The 27,815-nt window shown below is 39.9% G+C and overlaps 1 protein-coding gene across 7 annotated transcripts in view; it reads left to right on the top strand.

Moving 5' to 3' along the window:
* PDE7B (phosphodiesterase 7B) overlaps positions 1-27,815 on the top strand; it is a 169,553-nt gene that overhangs the window by 136,249 nt on the left and 5,489 nt on the right. For all 7 annotated transcript variants that reach the window (XM_072927033.1, XM_002194363.7, XM_030269577.4 and 4 more), the window contains 8 exons: positions 8,070-8,221; positions 9,264-9,327; positions 10,975-11,070; positions 12,759-12,859; positions 14,306-14,437; positions 20,620-20,711; positions 21,715-21,859; positions 23,819-23,915. In XM_072927033.1, the coding sequence (XP_072783134.1) occupies positions 8,070-8,221; positions 9,264-9,327; positions 10,975-11,070; positions 12,759-12,859; positions 14,306-14,437; positions 20,620-20,711; positions 21,715-21,859; positions 23,819-23,915 (879 nt within the window). The remainder of the gene's footprint in view (positions 1-8,069; positions 8,222-9,263; positions 9,328-10,974; positions 11,071-12,758; positions 12,860-14,305; positions 14,438-20,619; positions 20,712-21,714; positions 21,860-23,818; positions 23,916-27,815) is intronic.

Genomic DNA, 27,815 nt, shown 5'->3' with positions numbered 1-27,815 from the left:
AGCTTAGCGTGGCAAATTAATTTATTGCAGATTATATGCTTCTGACTCCAAATGGTGATAAATGGCAATATTAGGTAACATTCCATCTTTATTCTTGATTTGCTGTCTGATCTGAGTCAAGCAAAATACTTTGGTTTTCAGTTTGTTTGCAAATAAAGTGAATTCATCACATACTTTGCAGGCATGTGATGCATTAGGTATTGGGAGAAATAAAACGTGTTGTCAGGATTAGTAAGGGAAGATACGAAGTCATGAAAATGTCTCCATCTCAAAGAACCAAAGTCTGCGGACATTTGAATCTGTGGTTTCTGCCTGTCTACAGAAGGGTCTGTTGCAAAATTTACATTCATTTTTGGGTTTGAATTTTGAATACTCCAGGGCTTTCAGGTAGGGCCCATCTCCAGGGAAAATAAAACTTAACCACAGCCACCAACCCAAACCTGAACTATCAAGTAACCTGAACCCAACTGAGTGAGGTTAAAAAGAGATTGGTTAAGCGCCTTGTTTTGTTGCCTTTGGCTAGAAAAAGAAGTGGGAGTGAGAGATGGCTTTTTAGATATTTCTGACCTAGGTTAAATTAGGACACTAAAAGTCTTGTGAGGAAGTTTCAAGGGCTGATTGGATTACTCAGAACCCAGCCCAGCCTGTGGAGATGAGTCCAAAGTTCCAGATGGTTTTTGAATTAGAAAGGGAGAGATGAGATCTGCATTATTTCTACATAATACCTCCTCTAGTTCCTCATGGATAAGCCCATCCAAAAGATACTCCTCGACATCACTAAGGCTTCTTAATCTGGTTAGCTTGTTTGAATGGGATGAACATTTCCAGAACTGGTCAGCCTGTGGCCTTGCTATCAGCTACCTATTCAAGGAAGAAAAATTGGAATCCTCTTAATACTTCAGCACAGAGATTGTTCTCTTTTCCAGTAACTCCTCACTATACTAAAAAATTCTTTCTATCATTGGAAGTCAATCCGGTTCAGCCTTTTCATCAAATAATAGGAAGGGTTTTTTTTTGGAGGAAGAGTTTGCATTTTTGTATTTTTCTAAGTGATGCTATATGCAAAATTTAATAACAGAGTTTGTTTGAAAAGTATAATCTACTTCCTGCCATTCATGCTCCTGGTTTAGCTTTAATGCCACACTTGCAGAAAAATGAAAGCCAGTATGTAAAACTGATAGATGCACATGCCCTCATATACTAACAAAATCTATCACTTTGGGTTATGAATGCTTCAGGAGAACTCAAAACAAACGAAAGCAAGCAAAACAAACAAAAAAAATCTGCATGCACTTCACACACAAAGTCTTAGCGAACACTGGCCTGATTACACACATTTGTAACTTACTTTTTTAGTACAGACTTGGGATTCAGTTAACTGAAGATGTCCCTTTAAAAGCTGCCAAATTATGCGTGACCCATTCTGCCACCCCATCTTCTTTTCCTTGATTAGAAAAGGGAAAGGATGTACTGAAGATAACACTGAGGATACTTTCCAAATGATCAGAGGAAAAGAATGAACTAGGAGAAGGAATCATTAAAATGATAAATGAAGGTTGGGTTTGCTGTTATTACAGGTTTTGTTGGTTTTTTTTCAAAGGGAGTGAAGGAGGTGGGGATGCTCGATTTCCTGTTGGAGAAACTGTAGTCAGCTATAGAACATTCACAGTTTTAGGAAGAAAAAGGTCCTGACTGCTGTACAAATATTGAAGTGTCAAAGCAAAAGTTCATAATGAAATGATAATGAGATTGTGACAAACCAGAAAATAGCATGCCACTTCCTAAGAACTTGGAGGGGACTTAATAAAATGTCTAAAATGTTTGTTTGCATAAAGATGAGTGATAGCACAAATAAAGGCTTCAAATTGTGATAAGAAACACATCTAAATTAATCTAAATTTGGATTTAATCTATGCCTCTTCCTGTTATTATGTCTAATATTCTGTTACTTAAGTGGTCTTTGAAACCCTAATTTCTCCAGAACTTACTGAAATAGGATTATTTAGTATAGAAGTGGAATTACCAGCATAATTCTTAAATTCTCTATTCTCTTTCAAACAGTATCAAAACCAATGTATTTTGGGATGGGGAGGAAACTAGTCTTCTTTAAGATGCCAGTAATTGTGCAGGAACTTCATGAGTTGGAAACTCAGATGTTACAGGGCACCATCACTTTAAGTGATGTTCAAAGAAGAGGAAACTCCAAAGCCAGGTAGCCTAGAAAGGTGATTTCTGAGAAGCTCTCACACTAGCCAGAGAAGCACAAATACCTCCTCTGTAAACAGGGCTTTGCATTGGTTTTGTGCATCTGTGGATGTGGTTGGAGAACTAAATTTTTACTCCAAAGCAGAAAATTTTGAACTTCTCCTGCTATACTTCTAATTTTGTGCTTTTCTCTGATGTGTTTAGGTCCCTCTCTCTTATTTACCTCTCTAAAGAGAAATAATGCAGTTGCAACCTATATGAACAATGGCAGCTAACAGAGAGCATTTGATCTCTAAAACCAAATTTTTTCTGAAGTCAAGGAACAAAGAATATTTTAGACGTTAGAGAAGCAAGTAAAAACAAAGTGTTTATAACACAACTTTTTTTGATTCCATATAGTTGAGGAAGTCTCATGAGGATTTCTGCATTTAGAAGATACCAGAACAGCACTTTTTTTATCTGTAGAGAAGATATAGTGCGAGGTCTTAATCTCAGTCTTCTTAGTTGCAGTGACCAGTGTATAGTCAGATGATAAAATTGACACAATCTTACTATTTTTGAATCTGTTTGTTACTTTCTTAAACAGATGATTGAGACATAGAACTGTGATATTCATCTGAACTCCTTGGTCCTTCTGCACTAGACTGAAAGCTTTTAAGTGACAGTCCTTGCACATGAGCTTCTGGTGGGTTGTGCATTTTCTCAGACCTTTCCTCAAAACTTCAGTGTTTTCTTTCTGAAGACTATTTGGACTACAAGGTGAATGTATCCAGAAGGCTTAGACAGTGCAGAGAGGTTTTCTGTTCTTCTAGTTGTTCTTCAAGTGCTTTCTCCAAAATTCAAATTTAAAAAATGAAGTTTATCACTAATTTTTAGACCACCTGTGTTACTTCAACTACCCATACTAATGCTGCTGTTGTCTTTTGGACACTATAATAAATCGGTAATGTAAGAAGATACTAGGAAGGCACAGCAGTTGTTTTTTTCTATCATCAGTTCTATGCACTCTCCTGTGTAAGAAAAATTCGGCAACCAAGCATGCAATGAATATGCCAAACAAGACTTCAGTAAGGTGATGTTTTGGCATGGCATGGCATAGTTTCACATGCAAATAAAAGGACAGGCACCAGTTATTCCTCCTGAGTCAATGACATACTTCTCAGGCTCACTAAGAGAAGTTTTCTAACCAGCTGTCAAGCCAGGAACCAGTGCAGAAAATTGCAGGACCAAAGACAAATTGTTTCCCAGAGTCATCACAGTTTGCAGACTGTCCAGACCTTAAATTGCAGGACTCACCAACCCACCTTATCTTCCAGATATCCCAGCACTTTCCCACCAGTGCTGGGTCTTCAGGCATACAGTGGCTGTGTATGAAATACCTTTGCATCCTTGGAAGAGGGGAAAGGCTATTATAAATTATATGATTCAAAGGCAGCTGCTTGAGGACCTGATTTATTCTGTGTCCTTTCAGAAATAAGAGGGGAAAAAACATTTCCCTTTTCTGAATCCGTTCACTTTTGAAAATTAATAAACTCTCTTTTATCCACTCACGCTGCTGGGTGACATGTTTTTATTGTATGCTGAGGTGCAATAAAATGACAAAAGGCAGTACTGTGAAGAAAAACTTAGAGGCTTTATTTGAATGCATAACAAAGGTTGTTTACTTTGAAAGAACAGTAACAATGTAATGAATGTCTGGTGCAGAGTTAACTACATCCTTGTCCAAATTTGATTTATGTGATTCTTTCTGGATGTTAACTCCACCATTGTTAGCATAACCTCCATCATTTTTATATTCATGCTACCTTTGAGCACGTGCTAGCGCAGCAGTGTGAAAGAAATGTGAAATAAAACTGGTAGCAGTTGCCAGTGCAGGAAAACTCTTTTCCTGAAATAACAGAGTGTGTAGTGAGCCATAGATCAATTTAAGGCGAGAAGATCTGTGTAACTGGAGGAGCTGTGTTGGGAGAAAGAAGGCAGCCATTGATTTCTGCAGCTCATTAACCTCTTGAGGGCCATATGCAGTAACGCAGACATCATCCTTGGTCTGCTGGGGTGTGTGTGTGTGTGTGCGGGCGTGATGTGGCAATCAAATTGCCTGAAGAAAAATGCAGCCACTTCGGGTGCCTGCTAAAACACAGGAGAAACGCTGCGAGCTCAGGCCACCTGAAGGCAGAAGTTGAGCTTTGTGAGGAAAACTTGTATGAACACTTCTGTAAACACGTGTGTAATTCATACAAGATGTCTGTCTAATTCATACAGTAGCTTTGTTCAGTGTACAAAGGAGGGTTTCTGCAACCCTTCTGCTAGGCAGTCACTCCGTAGCATGAGAATGGGCATCTTGTAAGAGATGGAGTTTTTTTTAGGTAAGCAAAACATTCAGAAGTTGCCATAATGACTGAAGTTAAACACAGTTCTCGAGGGAAGTTTTATGGGTATAAACAAAAGACATTCTTGTTTGTCTTTCACATTCATTTCAAAATTGCCCATAATTACTAAATCCTTCCCATGTGAGCTTTGCAAATCATGGTCTTTAACCAGATGCTATAGCACATGTTCTAGTATCCATAGTTCCACAGCTGAAGTTCAGGGATATCTGCAGTAATATTTTTTATTCATTTACTTCGTAATTCAATTTCACCTGGAGGCACTGTATGACTTGTATCATGTGTCATCATCAAAATTTTATATTTACTATTTAAATTGAAATTTACAGTTGTCGATAAAATAGTATGTTCAGCATTTTACTGTAAGTCATTCACATAAATCCTTAATTTCATCTTAAAACTGCATCTTGATTTTATGTGAGCTGGTAGATCCCATCTGGGAGATACAGATGCAACTGCTGAGCTGAGAGCAGAATTTAAGTGTTCACTTTTGGATGCATTGCCTTTTGCTCTTCTGTTCTAATTTAACTTTTTCTCTCAACTTCATGCAGTTGTGCTTTTCCTTTTTTTGTCTGACACTGATCTTGGAAAGGGAACAAGAAAATGCTAGTGAGATTATACTTGTTTGGGGTGTGCTGTGCTCAGACAAGGGCAGCATCAAGTCAAATTTTATGCAAGAAACCATCATAATAAAGTACATTATTATGGATGTCAGAGTAATCTTAGATGGGTCATAGCAATCAGCTGATAAGTCCTGTGATTCAAAAACAAATCAGTTATTACTGAAATGACCCAAAGGATGTGATTTTAACATGATACGCTTTTAAGTCGAGATGCAGAGTTTGCATGTGGATAGCCTGCAGTGCTGGATTTGGGCAGAGCCCAGTTTTGAAAATGCATTTGCTACAATTGTCAGTATTATGAACTTCTTCCCTTATGCATGAAAATAAAGAACAACAGATTATTGTGGGTAATCTTTTCTGTATCATATGTTAGAGTACAGCACTCACCTGAAATATCAAGTCAGGTTTCAGGGGCACTGTCTGCTGATGATGAGTTTGAACTGAGACCCAGGACAACCATACAGAGCAATGGGCTGTAAGTTTGATGGTTCAATTCAGAAAATATGTTTCATAATAAGAAGCTACTTGTTTCCATCTGACCTGTTCGTGCTTTGGCAAGTATTATTTATACTACTGAAATGATCTGGTAATCCAAAGGATAAAATAAACACTTCTTCATGATCCAATGTACAGCTGCTTGTTGGGACTCAGGCCAAACCTTCACCTTCAAATAGTCCACAGCAATTCTACGTGTGAATTTTAAAGATAGTTTAAGAGAGTGTAGGTGCTGATTTTGGTCATCTATCTTTAACTGAAAAAACAGATATTAACTTAGATAAAATTTAGTGGGAGCGATTTCTAATTTTTCATGTAAAAAAGTGACTTGTTACCTGAAAGTAGTGACAGCTTGTGGGCTAAGGTGGAATAGGAAAGTCGGAAAGTCAAGAAACAGCTAGCACAAGTTTTAAAAGTTAATTTATTTTAAGAGTGTTTTGTTATCCAGGACTTAAACTGAATGCCAGCTATTTCGTAGCAGCCCTATATAAATGAAAAGAAATAAGAAAGCAAGTCTACTGGTTCCTCCACTTGTCGCTGCCACTGGGTTACTGTTCACACCTACATTAGTCACTCCTTCAACAGGCCATGAAATTGTTCCAGCTTTTAAAATGTGTGAGAAAATCAAGGCGGGTGCTGGCACATCATTAATGAAAACCTGACCCTCAGGCTGAGTGGTGTTGTTACTGTTTTCATTCTGGAAACCACATGGCTTGTCAAGATGCAATGAAGTTATTTTGTGCCTATATATTATTAAATCTCAGTGAGGTCTTTGGACTGCGGATAATAACCATGAGACTTACTGCTGTTGGAAGTTATATTGATCCTCAGTATGTAAGGATGGCTTTTTGGTATGTTATTACTGACTTTGTGCCACTCAGTAGCTGTTGGATTACTTAATAAGGAAGAAACTTACTACAGAGGGTGCTTGCACATCTGCTGTTAGAGAAATCAAATCCTGAACCGTCCATGATCCAAAAAAACCTTAGCGACTTCTCTGGAAATCCTCTCAGAATAATACCACCCATAGAAACAGCAGACAAAGTGATATTTTAATTTCACAGTAGAACAAACATTCAGTGTTTTTTCATAAAAAGAGGTGGAAAAATAAGAACAGAGAGTTAGCTTCAGTGTGTAGATATTTTTCGTGAGCTCTTATTTAAACCTGAAATCCAGTGAATTGCTATGGAGCTTCTTATCTCAAGAAATCATTACTGTTCTCTGAAAGGACTGTTCAATCTTCAGTTTCTTACAAGGTTTGTCTTAGAAATAAAACTGTGTTGTGTCTTGCTACCTTAACCAACCAGTTTCTGTCCTCTCCTTTTTTCCAAAACTTATACCAGACTGCAAAATGAAAACACCACAACAGAGTGTGAGGTTCTGTTAAAAGTTCAGATGAAATTACCTGAACCATTATGAGTTTTAGAAAGCCTCCATATTTTTCTTACTAACAATAAAGTAATTTAATTACTCTAATTAGTGATTTAATCACTGTATAAAAACTGCCCTGGGTTTTGTGTCCCATTTAGCCCCATATGAAAATCTCCTAATACAGCCTTAGGGAATTAGAATTATCCTGGTACAGAGTGAAAAGAACATATTCAGTTGTGTAAACAGAAATGCCTGTACTGTCTGAATATACTTGCTTTCCTTATTACACAGCTGAAATATTTTCCTTATTTATTATTTGCTTTAATATGTAGAAATGACAGGAGAAAATGCTACAGGATTATTAACCTATTCTTATTTCTTTTTCTCTTTTATTTAATTTTCCAAAAGTGGTTCACACATTTGTGTTTTGAAACTGTATTTTGAGTTCTCTTTTGGTGTCACTTTTTTGATTTTATACCCAAGATCACCTTGTACTTGCAGTGCTGTGCAATTTTTAATACATTCCAGTGACACCTCCTGTGAGGTATTAAAGTAATGTTATTTTCTGGTGTTTATAGTTAGGGAACAGAGGCAGAGAGGGTAAGAGCAGCTTTCCTGTACTTAACTCTGCCTAGTAATGTAGGCTCTCCCTAAGACCTAACACCTACAGTTAGGAGATGTACCACCCCCTTCCCCCCAGTGACTGAGCTGGGTCACATTAAAGGCTGTGGCAGGCCGTGTACTGAACTCAGATCTTCCAAAACCTACAATAGTATTCTCTTTCCTGAACATACTTCCTTTCTAAAATAAACAAATATATTATGCTTGAAGTGATTTGAATACTGCTCCTTCATGTGGCTTGGCAAGAAGCGTGAACTTCATGATTTTTGTATTGCTATTTTAAAGTGTTTGATATTTCTCTTATTAAACTGATAATGTCATCTATCATCTCGGGTTTCATGGTTTCTGTACTGATTGCTTTTCACAGATACTACACTCTCAGGGGAAATCGGCACCAAGAAAAAAGTGAAAAGACTGTTAAGTTTCCAGCGATATTTCCATGCATCCCGGTTACTGCGTGGAATTGTACCACAAGCCTCTCTGTACCTGCTGGATGAGGACTACCTTGGGCAAGCAAGGGTAAGACAGGTTTCCAGATCTCCATTTCTTTTAATAATACTACAGAGAGTGTCAGTTTTGTTTTAGTCTTCCGATAACCAAATTCCTGGCTGACCTTTCTTAAATGATCCACATTATATGCCTATCTCACAACAGATTGTCCATTCCTCATTTGTGGTTACAGCCTTAAAGACTTGGGTGTCAAAGCAACAGAAAATATTGCTAAATCTATTCAGCATTTTCAGATTGCAGCAACTGAAATTATAATATGGATTTATTAAAGAATGAAGGATTTCAGGTTAAGTTACTGATTTAAGCGCAGCCCTGACACAGCATTTAGTTCATCCACTTGAAAAAAGACAATGTTTCATCTGGTATGGAACAGCTGTTAGGCAACCCACAATAGCTCTCCATAGTGGCAAAGGCTAGGAAATATGGAACATTGACTACAAACTTTGCAGTGATCAAAATATAATTATATTATTTTGCAGATCTTACACTTACTTTGAATGGCATTTTCTAGCAAAACGTGCACAATTGATGGCATTGGGATTATATGCCTAGGCAATTTTTATTCTCTGCTGGAGGAGATTATATACCAGGTGTTAGAAAGTAATTAAGAATCCAGAACTGCTTGAATGTAGACTAGAGAAGGGAGTGAATGTGTATTTCATTCACACATATGTCACTGTAATCATAGAGGTAGTCCAGAATCAGTCTCCTGACTCAACTGATGTAGCTGTAAAAACACTGCAGTTGTAGGTAATGATGGATTCTTCTGCATGTCTGAGTGGGCTTAACAGTAGCACTGCATCTGAATTTATAAAAGCTATTCCTGTGTACTTCTTTGTTTAGCACATCAAAAGTGCAAGTGGTATTTTTTGCAGTACAGCCACATGAGCCTGGTTTCTGATATTTCAAATATGACCACTATAGGTTTCTAGAAAAAAACTTTAAAGCTGTAGTAACCAATCCTGTGACTGATTAATGTGGAATAATAATATAAATCTGCTTTACAGTGTGACATACCAGTCACTGGCCTTTTCACATTTGTTTTTTCCAGCATATGCTATCCAAAGTGGGAATGTGGGATTTTGACATTTTCTTGTTTGATCGCTTGACAAATGGTAAGTAAATTTTTTAAGTCTTTATTTTACTATCTCTTGTATATGACTATTCAAAAAAAAAATCCATAATTAATTGTTTGCTAAATGTTTCCAGCTCATATTACTGAAGAGAAATTTGCCACATTTTAACCTCTATTAAAATCACATCCGGGAGCTTTTTCAGGCTTTTCCTGAACTATAGGGTAGTGTTTCAAATGTGCTTTTGTACTAATCTAATCCCCTACATTTGTTGTTGTCACCTTTTCAAGAGATGTTTCTGTTTCATTTGCCTGGGAAACTTCCAAGCCACTTTAAATATACCTGTTAGATACATTGGTCAATAAATCTAGATCTCCATAATCAGTCAATTTCTATCAATACTAAAGATATTTGAGTGAAGATACCCTTGCTTCTGTTTAGCAGCAAAAATCAGGAAATATATTAAGAGAATAAAAATCTGCCAAATGTTTTTTCTAAATATATGTCTGTAAAACCATCTCCCTTCCCCACAAATGTCCAGATAAAACCCCTTGCTTATGTAAGTGCTAGAGAGGGTAATGATCACACCTTTCCCCTTTCTGTACTGCTCAGAGAACTGAGATCCCTCATTCCTCACCCCAGACTAATTAGGTTTGGTTGGGACAGAAAATGTAGAAAAATGTTGGTTTAGAGTGTCATTCAGCTGAGTGGCTGGCAGTGAAGAGGGAAAAGGATTGCAAATTGCCTGGGAAGCAAAAGCATAGTTCTTCTAAATTATCTTTCTGTGCCCCTGCTCAGTAGTCAAGACCAAGTAAGTTTCCATGTGTTCTTCATACAGATATTTATTTTCCTTCCTGAGTTACATTAAATAAGAAAAGACTCCCTTCAAACTTTGTTTATGTGTAGTATGGGTTGGTTGGTTGGTTTGGGGTTTTTTCTAAGTTTTATGGAAACAGTAACACTGAATTAAGCAGTGCAAACTTTTTAAAATACTGTGTTTATGTATAGCTGTTCATGTAATACTAGTAAGCCTCAATTTTGCCAGTGTTCCCAGTATTGGATTTACAGTAAGGCCCTTGCAGCATTACAGTGGGACTTGAGAATGTAAATGCTGCAACTCATATTTCCTGTCTGTGTCATTGTTACGAGATGCAGTTGCAGCTGAGCTAGGATACATGGGTCAATTGCATCTTTATGCAGCCATATGCAAAATAAAAAAAAATTCATTCCAAACTCCTGATTTTTAGTAATTAATTAATTAATTAATATGGCAAACCAAAATGGCAGAAAAGCCACACTTGGTTCTGTTGTTTCTGAAGATAAACCTGAATTATGACAGTGATGTTGCTCTCAGACAAGCCTGTCAAAAGATTTTGTTAAAACCATGTCAGTTTGCTTTCTTCCAGTTAAAACCACAGTTTGACTGTCATGTTGAAACAGCAAATGTAACTTCATGGCATCTAGACACAAGAAGGGCACTCCATTGGTACAACCTTTCCATCAAGTCTTGATTACATATAGGAGTAATTTGTATAAGTGACTTCTGAGTACACAAGAGTCATCTAAGCTCACTTCATTGGAGATGAGGTGATAGGAGTTGACTAATAGGAAATTACCCAGATTTTTAGCCTTGCTTGGTTTGTAACTACATGTAAAGGGAATCTAACAGTTGTTCCTTTCTGCTTTTAGGAAACAGTCTCGTAACACTGCTTTGTCACCTCTTCAACGTGCATGGACTTATTCACCATTTCCAGTTAGACATGGTTACATTACACAGGTTTTTTGGTAAGTGCACACCTCAACGACATCTTTGAATGAAGTTATAGCTTAAGTAGAGCATCAGAGAAGACACTGGCTTGGTCTGTCTATGTAAAAATGATGATGCCATTGGAAATATTTCAGTAAAAGATGTCTGTGATATACATTAGCATACAATTTGCAGGCACTCAAGTACTTGTTTTAGTATCTAATCAGTGGAGGAATTTCAAAAGGCTCTGCATTGGGCTGAAGCATCCCAGCACCACAGTCACACTGGTGATTTAAAATAAGATATGCCATGCAGAGATGTGGCTAGCTTAGGCCCACACAGACAGACAGACACTGCAGAACCTATGCCTGCACAGTACAATTGTGGTGCAGTGTAATTATTTTAGTGACTAAAAGACCACTGAGACCCAGGGCAGTTAAAAGCTTATGTGCAAAATTTAACAAATTATATCAAGCTGTCCTGTCTGCACTGAACAGTGTTGATGAAAGCCCCTGCTGCTGTTACTGCCAACAGAAATATTAGCCCCATGCTGTCAGTGAACCAAAAGAAGAAATTGGCCAAATCAATTACTTTTTGCACCACTTTTTGAAAGCAGCTAAATGCCAGTTTTTCAGGCTGTTAGGCAGAGTTTCCAAAGCAGGGTCTCTTCTTTAAGGCTGCCTAATTGTTGCTTCTGGAAAGTGTTCCTCTGGTGCGGAGACAGACAAAATCTCCCTGCTGTTGCTAACTCCTGTGGGCAGACGTGAAGCGGACAGTCAGGCAATTAGAGCTGGTGGTCTAAACTCACAGTTCAAGGGATTACTCCCTGTACCTCCAGATGCGGCTGGAAACAAACAGAAGGCTTGGACTTTCTTTGGCGCTGCTCGTGCTGGCAGCAAGAGCCATGGGAAATGTGCCCGTTGGCTTTCCATTTGATTAATTTGATCGTGTCTAGGAGAGCTCTTTAAGCAAGATCACATGCAGCTTCCAGCACTCACGTGGTGGTGACCCACGACCACATAATGTGGTGCACACGCTGCTGAAAGGAACAGAGGGATGTGAAGCACACATCTCAATGATTTTTCTGTCTGAGAGAAAGCTGAGAGTTAAGAGGTTGGTGCTCCTGGTCCAACTGGACCGGTTCCAGCGCTGCAAACTGAAGCAAGAGGGACTGGCATTTTAAAATGAACACACAGATGTGACTAAAATTGTCACAGGAAATTTTGCTGTGAATACCCCAACACTGGGTTTTTTTGATTCTTCCCCTGGGGGGTGTAGGAATGCCTTTGCCTGTAGTTCCTGACTCAAATAACAAATCATGGCAGGATATCAGGGTCTCACTCCCTGCTGCCGTAAAATAGGTGATACTTCCTTAATGGCACACTACTACCCTACAACAGCAGCCTAAATAATTACACTCTGTTGTGGATAAATTTGCCTCTCTTCCTTGTTTATTTTACTCCTCAATGAGAGCCTTCACTAAGGCAAGAAAGAGGTGATTTATGCACTAGACCCAGTATATCCCCTTGGGCCTCACAAATCCTTTCATGCCTTTTTTCTCTAAAGGTACCCTGATACAAGCAGCAATTTAAATAAGCTACAGCTATTTGAAGAAACTCCTCAGGCAGCTGACTGCAAAACCTCAGATTGTATTTTAAGTCCAGTTCCCATTTGTGGCCATGGCATTCAGAGACTAAAGGATCTTTATTTTCTGTTTTATTCGCAGTTATGGTTCAAGAAGATTACCATAGCCAGAACCCCTACCACAATGCTGTCCATGCCGCTGACGTCACACAAGCTATGCACTGCTATCTGAGAGAGCCCAAGGTAATCACAACCTTTCACACTGATGTGGCTTTCAGATGGTTCTCAGATTTTTTTCCCAGGGTTGAAATAAAATCCCCAAGAGATACTTCTAGACAGCAGAAAGTGATGGTGTGCTGGAAGTCAGCAACAAGTCAGGAGCAGCCTCGGCTACAGATTACACATATTTCAGTCAAGCTGTGAGAGTCACTTCTCATCAGGCAGGCATCCTGTCTAAGTGCTGCCATATGAGCTGCAGCCACGCTGTGACCCAGCCGTGGTGAACTGCTTGCAGTTCTTCTCCCACCAAACTCAGAAGGAGGCAATGCATGTCCGTGCCTCAGCCACCTCAGACCATAAGCTCTCCACATCACTATTTCAAAATACCAAATAAGGCACAATTTCACCAGGAAAGGTGAAAACAGTCCCTTCAGATGGGTCTGTTGCAGGGTGTCCTCTGCACGAGTATTTGACTGCTGCTGCAAGTCCTTACAGCATCAGAGTGGTGTTGCCTTGTGTGTTACTGGAAGGCATTGTGATAGTGCTGTGCTGAGACACAGTATAAAAATCTAACTGATCTGGCTTGTCTCAAATGAAAGGATGTTGTGCTAGAACTAGCAGTTTGTTACACAAGAATATAGCAATGGTGAGGACAGGAGCAGACCCCACCTTTCCTGTATTTTCATCTTCTGCAAGATCTGCAAGTCCTTTCTTGCCAGGAAGTGCAGAGGACAAACAACATCCTGAACCTGGACCATACTGCTCGCCAGTTCTGACCTCAGGATGCTTCTTTCATCTCATAGACCTGTGCTCTGTACAGACTCATTGGGCTGGTAATAACTGCCTCACTCTCACAAACAGAAAATGCTAAGACTGTCTTTTTTTGCTTATATTTGAGCCCTGTAGCAGAAAAAATCTGGATAGGTTTTCCAACTTGAATGTTTGAAGTTAGAAAGGTAAATTATGTTCCCTAATAAAATACATGAACTGAGATAGATATTTAACAGCCAAGGCTGACATTTCAGAAGTTGATAAACTCTGCATTTTATAACACAGTACTATGCTAGAAAATTGAAGCCTGATCTTTTGTTGGCATTACTAAATACTTGGAGAGGCAGAGCTCTTACAATGGATGGTAACATACACCAACCTGCCAGCCTACCTGTTTGCTTTTTAAACCAAATGAGACTATGCTGAAGTCCTTCTATTACAGCAATCCTTATATTGCCATGAGTAATAAAGAGATAAGAAATAAAAACTGTAATAAAAGATGATTATGTAGAATAATATCTTTATAGATGTATTTTCAACATTTACCTTAAAAACATTGTTCACAAAATTTATACTTGACATTTGTGTACAAATGCCAACACAACCAATCTATGCCATGATGTCAGCTGGTTTGGTTATTTACCAAAAAGGTGTTTACTATTCATGTTCTTGTTGTGATTAATGTGTATGATGATTCAGCTTGCCAACTTCCTCACCCCATCGGACATCATGCTCGGACTGCTCGCTGCTGCAGCTCATGATGTGGATCACCCAGGGGTCAACCAACCCTTCCTGATTAAAACTAAGCACCACCTTGCCAGCTTGTACCAGGTAAAACTGCTCATCAAGTTGCTAAAGTAAAAGATGCAGTCAAGGAGAGTTTAAGCAATTTGTGTTGAACTTTTAATGCCAAAATCTGGCAGTGGGAGGATGCGGGTAAAGTAATCCTGCACTTTGGAGTCTGGGCAATATCAGTCAAGCACCTCACTGGGTGTCACTTCTTAGAGCAAAGCTGATACACGAAAATAGGTAGAAATGTCACATTTAAGCCAGATCAGTTGTCTGGGCTGTTTCTGCTGTAGATCGTGTGGGGTGAGGAACTGTGGGTAGGACAGTTGAAATCATGACAGGAAGATCTCATCTTCTCACTGAAAGAGTGAGAAGGCATGCTCTAAATTGGTGTTGCATTAAAGGAAAACTTTGCTTCATGTGGCTGTAGTAAAATTGAACACTTAATGAGCACTGCATAAAAAAATAGAAGACAGATGAAACCAAAGGAAAAGTCACAGACATTTACAGTAACATTCCTCGAGATACAAAGAAAGAACTTCAAGAAAGCCACTAGGTCACACCACAGGCCGTCTAGACCAGTATCCTGTTTCTAAGAGCAGCCATTAAAAGATCTCAGAGAGAAACATAAGTCTGGGATAAGTACAGAGTTGTCCTTCACCTAGTATACATCCTTTCAGCTCTGGCAAGCAGTAATAGAAAACTTCCTGAAACAAAGATACAGACTCTCTTGTTCAATAACCAGCAGTGAACCCATGCTGCCTGATTTTTGTGGTCCTTTTTGAATATATTTGAGATTTTGGCCTATGGCAATCATTGTAGTTTTGTATTTTATATAAAACTGTCCTACGAGTATAATCTCCACACACATGTATATGTTGTTATTGTATATGCACATCTCTCTATTCTTTGCATTGTACTTATGGATACAATGTGCCAGAGCAATTTGCTGCCAGAGCAAATCTTAATTTTGGTTGCACTAACCATAATTCACAGGTAGTAAATGGAGTTAGTAGTGATTTTTAACCTTTAGAATCACAGACTCATAGAATCACAGACTCATGAAGGCTGTAAGAGACCTTTAATATCATCATATCCAGCCCAACTTTTCACCCAGCACCAGATCCAGACACCTCTTAAACACCTCCAGGAATGGTGACTCCACCACCTCCCTGGGCAACCTATTTCAATGCCTGACCACCCTAACAGTGACAGGTTTTTTCTACTATCTAATCTGAATCTCCCCTGTCTTAGTCCCCTGTCTTAGTTTAAGGCCATTCCCTCTGGTCTTCTCACTGCAGGCACAGCAGGAGAGACTCTACAGCCTCATTTCAGGTGGGTGCAGGGGGCAATCAGGTCCCCCCGAGCCACCTTTTCTCTGGCTAAGCACCCCCAGCTCCCTCAGCCACTCCTTATAAGACAAGTTCTCTGCACCTTTCATGAGTCTTGCTGCCCTTCTCTGGACATGTTCTAGCGCCTCAGTGTCCTTTTTAAAGTGAGAGGCCGAGAACTGGACACAGCATTCGAGGTGTGGCCTCACCCAGTGCCGAGTACAGAGGGACAGTCACTGCACTGGTCCTGCTGGCCACACTGTTCCCGATTCAGGCCAGGATGCCATTGGTCTGCTTGGCCACCTGGGCACACACAGAATCATGTTCAGTCAGCTGTCAGCCAGCACTCCCACTGGGCTGCTTTCCAGCCGCTTTGGAAGAGTCAATTTCAGCCTTCTTGGAGGTTGTCAGAAACAGAATATCCTGCATTAAAAATTAACCTACCTGAAGAAGAATCACCAATAGCTACATACACATACTTAGCAAACTGAGAGATTGCTGTGATGTGCTTACTGCTTGATAAGAGAGTCTCTCTTTTTCTACCCTACACAAGCGATGTTTGGGTTTTCCTATAAGAAGTGGATTGTGTAATGGTGCAACTGTCCTGCCCTCAGACATGGGAATGGGCTGGACTGTGGGAGCCCCAGCCAAGGCACAGTTATGCTCAAACATTGAAAATGTGGCTGGCCTCATCATAAGCTGATGGAGCTGATTATATCATACCCATATGTTTCTAGTCCAGTCTTTTCTAAACGTCAGGTCAGCTGAGTGAGCAGGGAAAAAAGCCAGGGGCCTAAGCTGCAGTACTTTGGGAATGGTAAGGATGTTTTGAAGAGGAGTGAGTAGAGCCATTCCAGAAAACTCCTCGTCTTTTGAAAAGGTATAAACAATTCCTTCTCAAATTAATAGTGGCAAACAGTACTTTATAATTAGGTTGAAAAATCAGGCTAATCTGAAAGACATACAGCTAAAACATCTTATCTTAGAGAAGTGATTTTTGCTCAGGTATTTGGGTTTGAATGTACTTACAAATGTTGGTTAGAAAAGGCAGTGACAAAACAGAAAAGTGCAATCTTTCAACAGCAAATGAGATCTGAAGTAGCCTACTTAAGCAAGTTAGAGTTATTTTAACTGAAAATGGTCCCACATTGTTTCCAAAGATCTTAGTAGTATACAGTATATGGATGCCAGTAAAAATAACTCCTGGAAAAAAGTTTTGCTGAAAACATATATAGTCAAAAATTTAGATTTAGTGAACAGTTTTTAAAACATGTACTTTAACATGTGCTTGAAACTGAAACAAAGTTCTTAGGTTTTTGGTTTTTAAGTACCACAGCCACAGAACTGCTGGGATTAATCAGCAAAAGGATAAAATGAAAGTAAGTTTTAACAGAGCTGGCAATCATCTGTCATTGAGAAACTGTGTGGCATTTCTATGCTTTTAAATGTCTCTTGACATTTAAATTAAAACTTTACATTTACATTTAGAAGACAAGGTTTTGTAAAATGAGGTAGGTCAGTTCTTGACAAAGATGTAAAGCGTTTGACAGCTTCTGAAGTGTGTATGTAAGAAGAGTCATGTTTCAGGAAGACATCACCAAGGACTTCAGAGCTTTCAATATTTATTTTCAAACTAAATTCTGTATTTTATGATGCAAGACACTTTGTTTTGTAATCTGTAGGGTAATTTTCTAAGGTCTGTTGCACATGATTGCATGCACCATAATTTTCTACACAGATAAAAGCAATTTATTGAAATCTCCAGCATTACAAGGACAGTTGAGAGCATAGAAGATTACTCTAGTAGTCTGGAGGCCACTTCGTTTTATGTGAGGAGCACAACAGCATTCCTTGTAATGTGATGCAGACTTTGCTTCTGACTTGTATTGTCTGGCTTTTAAATGAAGGGTAGAAGTTTAGAAGTGTGGATAGATCATGTACAACATCTGTAGTACAAAACAGATTTCAGAAAACCATGAAAGGACGCTTTACAACTTTAATGTAGGTAAGCTGGAAATAGGAAAGTACATTTTGGGCATCAGTAAAAACTGTTCTCTTATGCAGTCTTCCTTAAAAGCAACACTTATAAATGTAATTTTTGACTATTTAACATCATGTAGTTAAACCAACTGCTCAATGAGCACAAATAGATTGAAGAGATTGAAAGAAATTCTGAACCCTTTGAATTAAAACTGAAGTTTGCTCTGCACATAGTTAGTAGAAAGTCTTCCTCTCTTCAAGTTACTGTTCTTTTTTCAATGTGTATGTTGAATGCAGTGGTTTGAATAGCTCAGACTAAGTAACAGATTGGAAATATTGTCGTAGCTTAAGAAAACAAACTGTCATAGTCCTGAAGTCTTTGTTATAGCAATCTAGTGGGATTGGGCTGTAAATGTGACAGGAGCTTCCTATAGTGCAGCCTTTAAAGCAAAGCTGCACTACTCAGTTTTTTAAAAAAACAAAAGACCACGTGAAGCAGAGCTGAGAGCCTCAGTCTGCAAGCCAGCACGGAGATTTTCCTGCATGGGTTGTCTCCCACCAGCCTAGGTGATAAGATAGCTCATGGCAATTAGTCTTAATAAAGCAGTAGTGTGTTCCTAGGGGGAATAGCTGACTCTACTAACTGCTGGCAGCCGCTTCAGGGATTCTGGCTCCTTACATTTAAGAGGAGAGTCATATGACTTCATGCTCAGTTGTTGCTTGTTAATGTGACCTTTCCTTTTCCCTCCCTGTAGTTTCAGTGTGGGAGACTAAACAGTGCAGTGGTGTCAAGTTGAGGTTCCCCTTATAGCAGCAGGCAAAGAGCAGAAACTTTGAGAAGTGGAAATACTCTGAGATGACTACTTGAGTGTGCTTTTCCTATGAGTAACTACTGATTGGATGCATCTCAGATGCCTCAGCCCTATTCTGGCTGGCCTTCAGTATGGCCAAGGGGCAGCTGTATCCATGGAGTGTAATTCCCTCTTAGAGGCAGGTACTGCTGAAGCAGCTCCTCACAGCAAGTAAGGCTGCCACGGTGGAAGGGATGTGGGGGCACAGGGTGCTCCAAGGGGGATCTCCCTGGTTGCAATGTTTCAAGGATGCAGTCAGGCCAGGGTCACAGGAAACTGTGTACACAGGCACTGTCATAAACAAGTGTAAGCCTTCCCAAAAGCCAAAGTTGACATCAGATAGAAATTGTCCAATTTAGTAGGAAGATGGCAACCTGTGGCCTTGGGATGACTCTTGGGACCCAGTATTCAGCTCTGCGACTTTGTAGGTGAAAAAAAAACCCCAAAAATTTGTTATTATGGCCTATTACATTATCTTATTTTTCTTGGTCAGAGTGTAGGGTTACAAAAGTCCAACCTGATGTATTTAGGCAAAAGGAGAAAAGGGATATTTAAGTTGGCAAATGAACAGAATTCCTGTCAAAAGTAATTTCTGTATTGCATAACTGATGTTGTGATCTGAGTCCATCAGCTCTTCCTAAGAAAAGGAATTGGTTTTTACATGGTTTGAAAGTTTTGGATTTGGTTCTACTTTGGTTTTTTCCCCCAGAATCTGGGATTTCTGTAAGGCAGACAAACCCAGAGAAATACCAAAGCAACATTGTTTCTGTGAATTCGGAAGCAGCAAAAAGCACTGCATGAAGTACTGTGATAGGAAGTCAATCCAATTTTTACTCTCACCTTTGTACTAGGCAAGATGATCAAAATACAAATTGGATCTTGGTTATGCAGTGTTTAGTTTTTTAATAGTCATTAGATAAGACAGGACTACAGAGGAAGATGGGGAAGACTTAGGCAGAAAATACTGCTCAGTCCCTCTTGTAGAAGTGCAAGCTGCACATCATGTCCCACGGGAAAGGCACTACTATGGCAAAACCTCTGAGCTGTGGGAGGGACTGTGTGTGAGGGAGCTAGAGGTGGACAGTGGCTGGAGAGCGAGATTCTGACTCCACTTTCCCAGCTGGCAGTGACAAGGTGGAGTTCTTGTTCTGCTGCCTGCTTAAAAGGTTTGCTTGTGTTTTGTTTTGTTTTTCTTATCCAGTGCTCGTGTACTGCAAAAACTGTGAACTGCCCAAAACAGGGAACAGATGATAAAGGTTTCTGAACAAGTGACCTTTCTGAGGCATTTTGTGGTAGAAAGTACTCTGTGAACTAAACAAGTGATGATTGAAAAATGCACTGTGTCAGGATAGCAATTTCAAGTCATCAGATATAAGATACCAAATTTGTTGTAATTTACTGACAACCTAAGAAAGCTCGGTTTTGGCTCCCTAGCAGTTTTTTTCCAACCTAACTTTGGTTCCACTTAGTTGAAAACAAGAAAACAAGGAGTCAAAATTTGTTGCAGACTAAGTTGCTGAAGCCTGTGAATGCTCCGCAGTACTGCTGTTCCTCTTGCTTCCACTGAACAGCTGTAGGCAGCTTCCAGTTCCCTGACTCAAAGAGAAATTTGGAAGTTTAGTTTTCTTTTTCTTGTCTGCTCTGCATTCCAACTGTAGATGCTGAAAAGTTAGCCTAGAATCAGTAGGAGGTAAAAATACACCTTTGCACTCCTGCTTGAATTTATTTGTTAAAAAATCTGCTAGAAAGCAAATTACCTCCCACTCAGATGAGATTAGCTTCTCTGTTCACAGCAGGAGTCAAAAATTGCAGAACAACAGGCCTCTAGGGCTGACCTTAGCTAAGAAACCCAAAAGCACAAGGTCCTTAACTGGAAATCCTTAGCTTAGAAATCTAGACCAATTACTCTAATCCAACTGTGGCTGAAAAGCACACATTTTAGGCTCATGTTGCAGCATGTCCAACCAGCTCTGGGTATCATGTGATATGGCAAATCCCAGTGTGTACCTGTACCATGGATACCATCCTAATCCTTGCGTTTACTGGTGTTATTGCTCCCCAGAACGTGTCGGTGCTGGAGAACCACCACTGGCGCTCTACCATAGGCATGCTTCGAGAGTCACGGCTGCTCGCCCACCTGCCCAAGGAGGTCACGTAAGTGTCCACCAGAATCACTGAAGCTAGGCCATGGCCTCCTTCTCCCTCCCTAAAAGCACACTGGCAAAGAGGCCCAGGCTTCAGAATAGGCTGAACTTCCTGCCCCTTCTTGGTGCCACTGTGAAATCATGAGACAAAGTTACACAGCAGAAGTATTTTTTAAGACCTACCCACTTCTGCAGCACAGGAATGGCCACTCTCAGCACCAGGAACATGGGGAGTCCCAGCAAGAGTGGACTTGTTCGGATGGATTTTTGGCATTTTTCATCTTCCATAGCACCAACCAAATATGGAAAGAATTAGTGATTAAAAACAGGACATTGAAGGAGTTGGTCAAGGAGCATCAAGACTGCTCTGGACTTCCACATGTCGCTGAGGGAATGTGGTTCAAGCTTTATGGATAAAGCAAAAAAAGAGCAGCCACATGAGCACCTTGGCCAAGTTGCTACTAGCTTTTTACTTGTGTTAGTCCCACCAAGGATGGGAAATTGAGACAGTGAACAGACTGCAGTAATACATTTTAAATCACAGGTGACTCTACCAAGAATATAAACAAGTTACCTGGAAGCGGTAAGCTCTATATCCCTCCAGAAATTCTTTGCATCAGACCAACAACTTTAAAGGACTTCAATCTAGACCTTCACAACTTTGACTGCAACTTCAAAGTTGCAGTATTCGGTGTTCAGCTCTGAGGAGCTGAAGTATTTTTCTTCATGCAACATGCTGTTGTTTCAGGGTGGGTTTTTTTGTACTTGCCTAGCACTTTTTAGAAGTCTTCAGAACAACCTGTGCCAACAAGCATTTTTCTTCTACATTATCTATTCTTCTTGAACCCATTTGGGCAGGTGGAACAGTCAGCAGAGACTGACCAAACAGATCAGACTGGGTCCATAAAGAAGGAGGGAGCTTTATGCCAGCTCCAGTGATCCAAAGTAGGTTGTTTGAGCTCTTCATGTTGAATGATTCCATGATTAAAGGGGCTTATTTACCTTCATTGCAGACAGGACATTGAGCAGCAGTTGGGCTCCCTGATCTTGGCAACAGACATCAACAGGCAGAATGAATTTTTGATCCGTCTGAAATCTCATCTTGACAATCAGGATTTGAGGCTGGAGGATGCACAAGACAGACATTTCATGCTTCAGGTAACTTCATTTTTTTGTTTGTTTGTTTTTATTAATTTTTCAGGTCACAGTATTTCCTAGTATATGTTAAGAGTAGTATATTATAGCATGTCTGGCTATCAGCCTCTCCTTACCTATTACCATAAACACTTCCCTTCTGCCACCTTCTGGCACATCAGGCAAGCATAAGGTACTTCCAGTATTTCCTTATGTAATTTCCTTGAGTTAAAAAGCTGTGAATGCAATAGGTACAGGAGAGTGTCAAATGCTAAGGAATGGAGATAAGCTAGATTATTTTATTTCCAAAACACTGCTTCTCTTGCCAGGCAATGCTTCAGTTATAGTGTGTGTCTCTCTTCTGGCAAATGTCACTCCACTGGTGTTATTTTCTAGCACTGTGCAGGAGAGCCCCCTTGTTGGTGTTCTTTCCAGGACACCCTGACATCAAGTCCTGTTCCTGTGATGGATGCTCAGAAACTGCCTCTGCAAAGACAGCTGTTGCTATGGCAGCAGATGCTTCTCTAGTGCATCTGCCAGCTAATGAAAAACCCATGCTTTATTCAAAAATCAAATAGGTTCATGCTGGTTCTTCAGCTAAACAGCAGTCATTACCAGACTCTTCAGAATAAACCTCTATCTATTAATGCATTATTGTGATTAACATAGCTACATATACTTCCTTCTTTGGAGAAATTACATTAATTTCATTCCTAAATACATAAAGAAGTTGAAGTAATCATTTTCATTTATAAAACAAACATCTACATATTTTCTTTCCATCAGTGTCATGGAAAAGGTGACAGCTGCAAGGAAAGAAGTACTGATGTGTTCATTCTTCCACCTCCAGCAGTATGGGAAATGTAGTAGCTTCTCACCTGTTCCGGCTGAAACACAGTCTTCTGTCAGATTCCTGCATAGACTGTGCAGGACAGGGTGATAGGTTGACCATATTTCTGGACAGATAAGGCAAGAAGGTTGTGCAAATACCAAAAGCAGCTCTCAGCTATGGGGAAAAAAAAGGTTTCTTATGCACTAGGCAGTAATATTTACTTCTCTGGTGGATTAGTTATGGAAGAAGAAAAGAAAAAGATCAAGAACTCTTGATTGATTGGAGTAAGCTAAAGAATGTTTGAAAGGTCCTTGCAGTAGACAATAACATTAAGGCTAATCAGCTTAATCCAAAGAGAAGAGTGAGTTGGAGATTTCCCTCTGCTGATTGACAGGTCTGAACTCTTAGAGGAAATACTTATGTTTTCTTCCCGGGTGCCAGAATGACTTCTGACTCCTGTCAGACAGAATGACTGTGTTCAGTCTGTGAAGAAACAAGGCACGTGATATTTTGTTCCAAGGCAGTAAGACAGGCAGACTATTACATGGTTTACTTTTCTGAAGTAGTTACTTGGTTTTAAAAACCTTTTCCCCTCTATTCATTCTCCTACAAAGCACTTAAAAGTACTAGTTAACTAAGTGAAACCAGGCCAGGGGCAGTGTGGAGAGCCCTGTGCTTAGCTTTGTAAACAAAAATATGCAGACATTAAGATGAAGTGTAATTGAAGTGAAATGCAAGGTCACTCACTGAGACCGCAGAGAAATCATGCCCAAATACACCAGCTTGGTTCTTCCCTTCCTTGTCATCAGCCATGGATGCTGAGCCAAGCAGTCAGCAGGAGCCAGCCTGAGGCTTTTGTTGGCTTATTTCTTCCAAGGAATATCCAAAACACTTTGCAGCCTTGGAATTTGGTCCTGCTCTTGTTCGCACTACAGTAAAGTGGAGGGCTGAATGAAAGTTTTGTTTGCAGCATAAATAAATGTTCTTTCCTCAAAGGGCACATTTGGGTGAGGCTGAGTCCCTGAAAGGTAATCTTAACCCTTCCTGGCATCGCTGGTGGGGCCTGGGAGTTCCCTAACTGCAGATTTACTGCTGAAGCACTGCTAGACAGTAACTTCCTGTCTCACTACTACTTTTCTTCTTGCTTTCAGATTGCACTCAAGTGTGCTGACATTTGCAACCCTTGCCGGGTCTGGGATCTGAGCAAGCAGTGGAGTGAACGGGTCTGCGAAGAGTTTTACCGGCAAGGTCAGCCCCTTCCACTCACAGCAGCCCCCTTTCACCTCAGCTTTCCATGGTTTCTGAGGTAGCACTGAAATGCTCCTTGAAGAACAAACTCTTCAGAGATGCACTGCCTCACTGGAAAAGCGTGAAGGGGTAGAAGAGCAGCAAGTGTTTCTCTGCTCCCGTACCAGCATCAGGCAGGAGGGAGGGTTTTGCTGTGCCTCAGCACTTGAGTTCAGCTGAAAAGCCCGTGGCTGGGTTCTTCTCTGAGACCCTCCAGTCACCACGAGCATTTCTGAGCTGGAATGGTGCTGGCACCACACTGCCCCAGTATCCTAGCACTGTGTTTTGTCTCGCTTTTCATGCTCTCACTACACCTCTGATGGAAGTCTTACCCTCACTGTTTCCCAAATATGACGCATTCTTCTGCCTGCAAATGCAGAGAAGGGGTTCAAACACACTTCCCAGCATGCTGTTGAAAAGGCCAAAGCAGGCAAGCCAAACCTCAGCTAGAACCTACTGCAAATGTTTTCAGACCCCTGCAGAGAGCACAGTCACGCAGGGTTTTTTTTGAAACACAGTAATTACACCATTTGGCTCTATCTGCATAGGCAAGGTCATGCTGTGCTACAGCACAGGGTGCAGCAGAGTTTAATCGCTGCTAAATTCTTTGTTCAGAGCATCCTGCGAGTTGAAGGCAAGTGGAAGAGCACGCAATGAAGTTCTTAGCTCATTTAACATTCTGCACTACAAAATAAAGCCACATCTGAGCTGGTACCTAGTACAGTTAGTCTTTAACAAGGACAAACCAGTCAGCGAGTTAATTTTCAGCCCATGTTGGTTTAAGCTGGTGAAATATCTTTGATGCCTTTGAAGCGACATAAGCGTCTTGCCCAATGCAGGTTTAGTTGGTCAGATGTGTATGAGGCATAATCAGCAGACAGCTCAGGAGGTGCAATACTTCACCTTTAGTGTATTGGGGCACCATGCTGAGAAAGACAGCTCAACTCTTGCAAATGTAAGCTCTTTCCACTGCTCTCAAGATTTGTTCATCTACCATCTAAACCATACCTCTGAAAGGAGATACCTGAATACATGAGACCAGTTAGAAGCATCACAGGGAGAAAAGGAGCATTTTATGTGGGACAGTTATACAAAAGCGGTGGTCTGATTATCACTAGTGGCTGTATAATCCTGTTCAGTGGTACAATACCCCCAGTATTAAATAGCATGCGTTTAGATACCATTTTCACTTTAAAGTGTTTTTGTAGACCTCTCTGCCCCCTTTCACACAATGATGGGGCTTGAAGGTACCTTTTAGAACTAAGTTTAACATTTGGAAACCATAAGGTCTCATGTTTTGATTTTTAACTATAGATGAGACAGATAATATCACAATTAGTGCTTTGATTAATCTACCTTCTGGAACAAAGTTTTAACATTTTTTTAATAGAACATTTCTAAGGCCATTTTAATAGAGACTCAGATCCTGATCTTCCAGTGATCTGGTGCATCTATACTAAAAGTTAATAAATAAAATATACAATCCAGGTACATTTCAGGGAGCATTTGACACCTACAGCAGCTCCTAACAAAACTCTTTACTAGAAAAATACTCTAATTTATTTTCAGATCTTTTAAAAGTCAGCACAGCTAGGAACACAGAGTAAGTAATAAAACTTGATTTGCATACATGAAACTGGAAGTAGTAAGAAAAAGCTTTCAAGAAAATGGCCAATGTTGAAGAAGCATTAATTATCAGTTTCTCTGATAAGGTTTTAAAATTGCTTGGAAGGTTTTCCCTAGCATAAAAGTTCTCAGGAACTAATTCATGCAGTTCCTTTTACAGTAACTTGAAACAAAAACAAAAAAAAATTGACCATCATTTTAAGTACTTATAATGCAAAAGCAAATCTTATAAATCTTTGTCAATTACTTAATTGACTTATAAAAGACAAGAAAATGTGGATATACTTTGAGCCAGACAGGCCAACCATTTTCTACCCAGAACACCTACAGAGGGGATATTACTGGAGTTAGAAACTTTCTTTTAGTCAAACATTTTTGGAGGGGTAGATGAGAAGAAGACAAATTGCACATTTGGAAACATAAGAAACTGTTATTGTGTTTCAGTTTTGCTAAATTGTTCCTTTTGGTTGTTCATGAAGCTAAAAATGTTTTCCTCATACTTTCTAAGTACTCAATTAGAACTGAAGATACTCTGTTCACATTTAAGAAGTGATTCCATGCTGCAAAGGGAAGAAAGGCGAGGCTTAGAAATGTACAGTGTTTTATATGGGGCTATAGAACCTGAGTAGCACAACAGCAAAAACCGTTCATGGGGAGAAGAGAGCTTTTAAACAAAAACAGTGGATTTAAAGCAAAGTGTTTCTTTATGGGTTGAATACAGCATTTTGTCTAAACTAGCATGTCTTCTTATAGGAAAGTATTTCCTAACCAGCCCTCACTATATCCTTATTAATAAATCAGATGGACAAAATATTGTTGTGTGAGGGGAAGTGGCACATCTTAGCTTGCACACAGTTAACTCTCTCTTCCCTTCCATACTGTAGACAGGAAAGGTTCTGTACCTCTTGCAATAACCAGGATTGTACACTGGCAGAGAAGGCTAACAATCACAAAGGATGAACGTGTTGCATTCACAGAGAGTGTTTGTTTTAAGAAAACCCCTACACCCAAAACTTAACTCAGAGCAATCTTTGCATGAAGTAATTGCAGGCATAGGGAAGACAGTCTCTCCAGCAGAAAAAGTGACTGTTGTCTACCATAGCAGTGAGCAAATTACACACACTGAGATGTTTTTTCTGCTGAATTCTTAAATCCAGCATGGTCGTTGTTATTGATGACCTTCAACTCCATAAAAAACATCTCCTGCCATTACTATGTACAGAAACCTGTCCTGTGTGACTATTTCTGCAGGAATAATTTTTTGTTTATTTGACACTGAGCATCTTCTCAGTGTCAAATCTGGTCAATTCTGCATCAGGAGCAATCTGAGGTGGCATCTGGAGTGAGCAGATTCCCCAGTCAGGTTTTTCTTCCAACAATTTGAAACAGTCCCCAGGGCTGGTCACAGGAGCTGCCTGCAGGAACCTTGAGGGCAGTCCCGGATTTGGAACTAGAGACCTCCTGGTCCAGTTAGTCAAATACTCTGCTATGAAGGTAGCTAGGAGTACAGCCAGCTACTTTGCTGTCTCGAATCAGTCCTGTGCAGATGCCTCTCTGGGAACATCCTAGATGACCCAGGAAATAAATACGCTCAGTGCAGGAGCAAAGGCATAGCTTGATACCCAGCTACAGCACAGTAATAAGATAGACTTTTAATTTCATCTTTTTTCCGCATTTATAACTTGACCTCCGTAACTCTTGATACTTGAAACATTGCTGGAGTCCATACTTTGGTCCTTACTAGTTTGTTAGTGCAGCCACAGCTGTGGGCTGCCGGGCTCCAACACTCTTCCCTTTATGAGCCACTTCCACAAGAACACACTAGCAATTTCCACTGCAGTACTACTGTAGAGCTAAAATTGATATGCTGCAATTTTCTGGTAGGAAGTGATCTGACAAATGAGTAAATGAACTAGAATGTCTTAAAACCTTTCTCATAAGAGAATCTATTTTAAAAATTAAGATCCTCAGAACACTTACATGCTAAGATTTAATGTTCATCTAAAAGTCATCGTCATCTTTTCTTAGATTTTTCTTTGTATGGAAAATGGGTTTCTCTGGTACCTAAAAAGAAGTCCAGAAAACGAAGGTATTTAGACATTTACCATGGTCATCATTGGTAGAAGATTTTCTACCAATTCCTCACACAGTTGCAGACAACTGTAAGAGTGTGGCATAGGTATGGAGAAGAGATAAAAGTGGCAGAAAAAAAATTTTTTTCCTTTTTTTTTGTAG

The sequence above is a fragment of the Taeniopygia guttata genome, chromosome 3 (genome assembly GCF_048771995.1).
Source record: "Taeniopygia guttata chromosome 3, bTaeGut7.mat, whole genome shotgun sequence".
In the NCBI taxonomy this organism is placed as follows: domain Eukaryota; kingdom Metazoa; phylum Chordata; class Aves; order Passeriformes; family Estrildidae; genus Taeniopygia; species Taeniopygia guttata.
The sequence above is the reverse complement of the archived record's forward strand: the minus strand, read 5'-3'. Positions and strand labels throughout refer to the sequence as shown.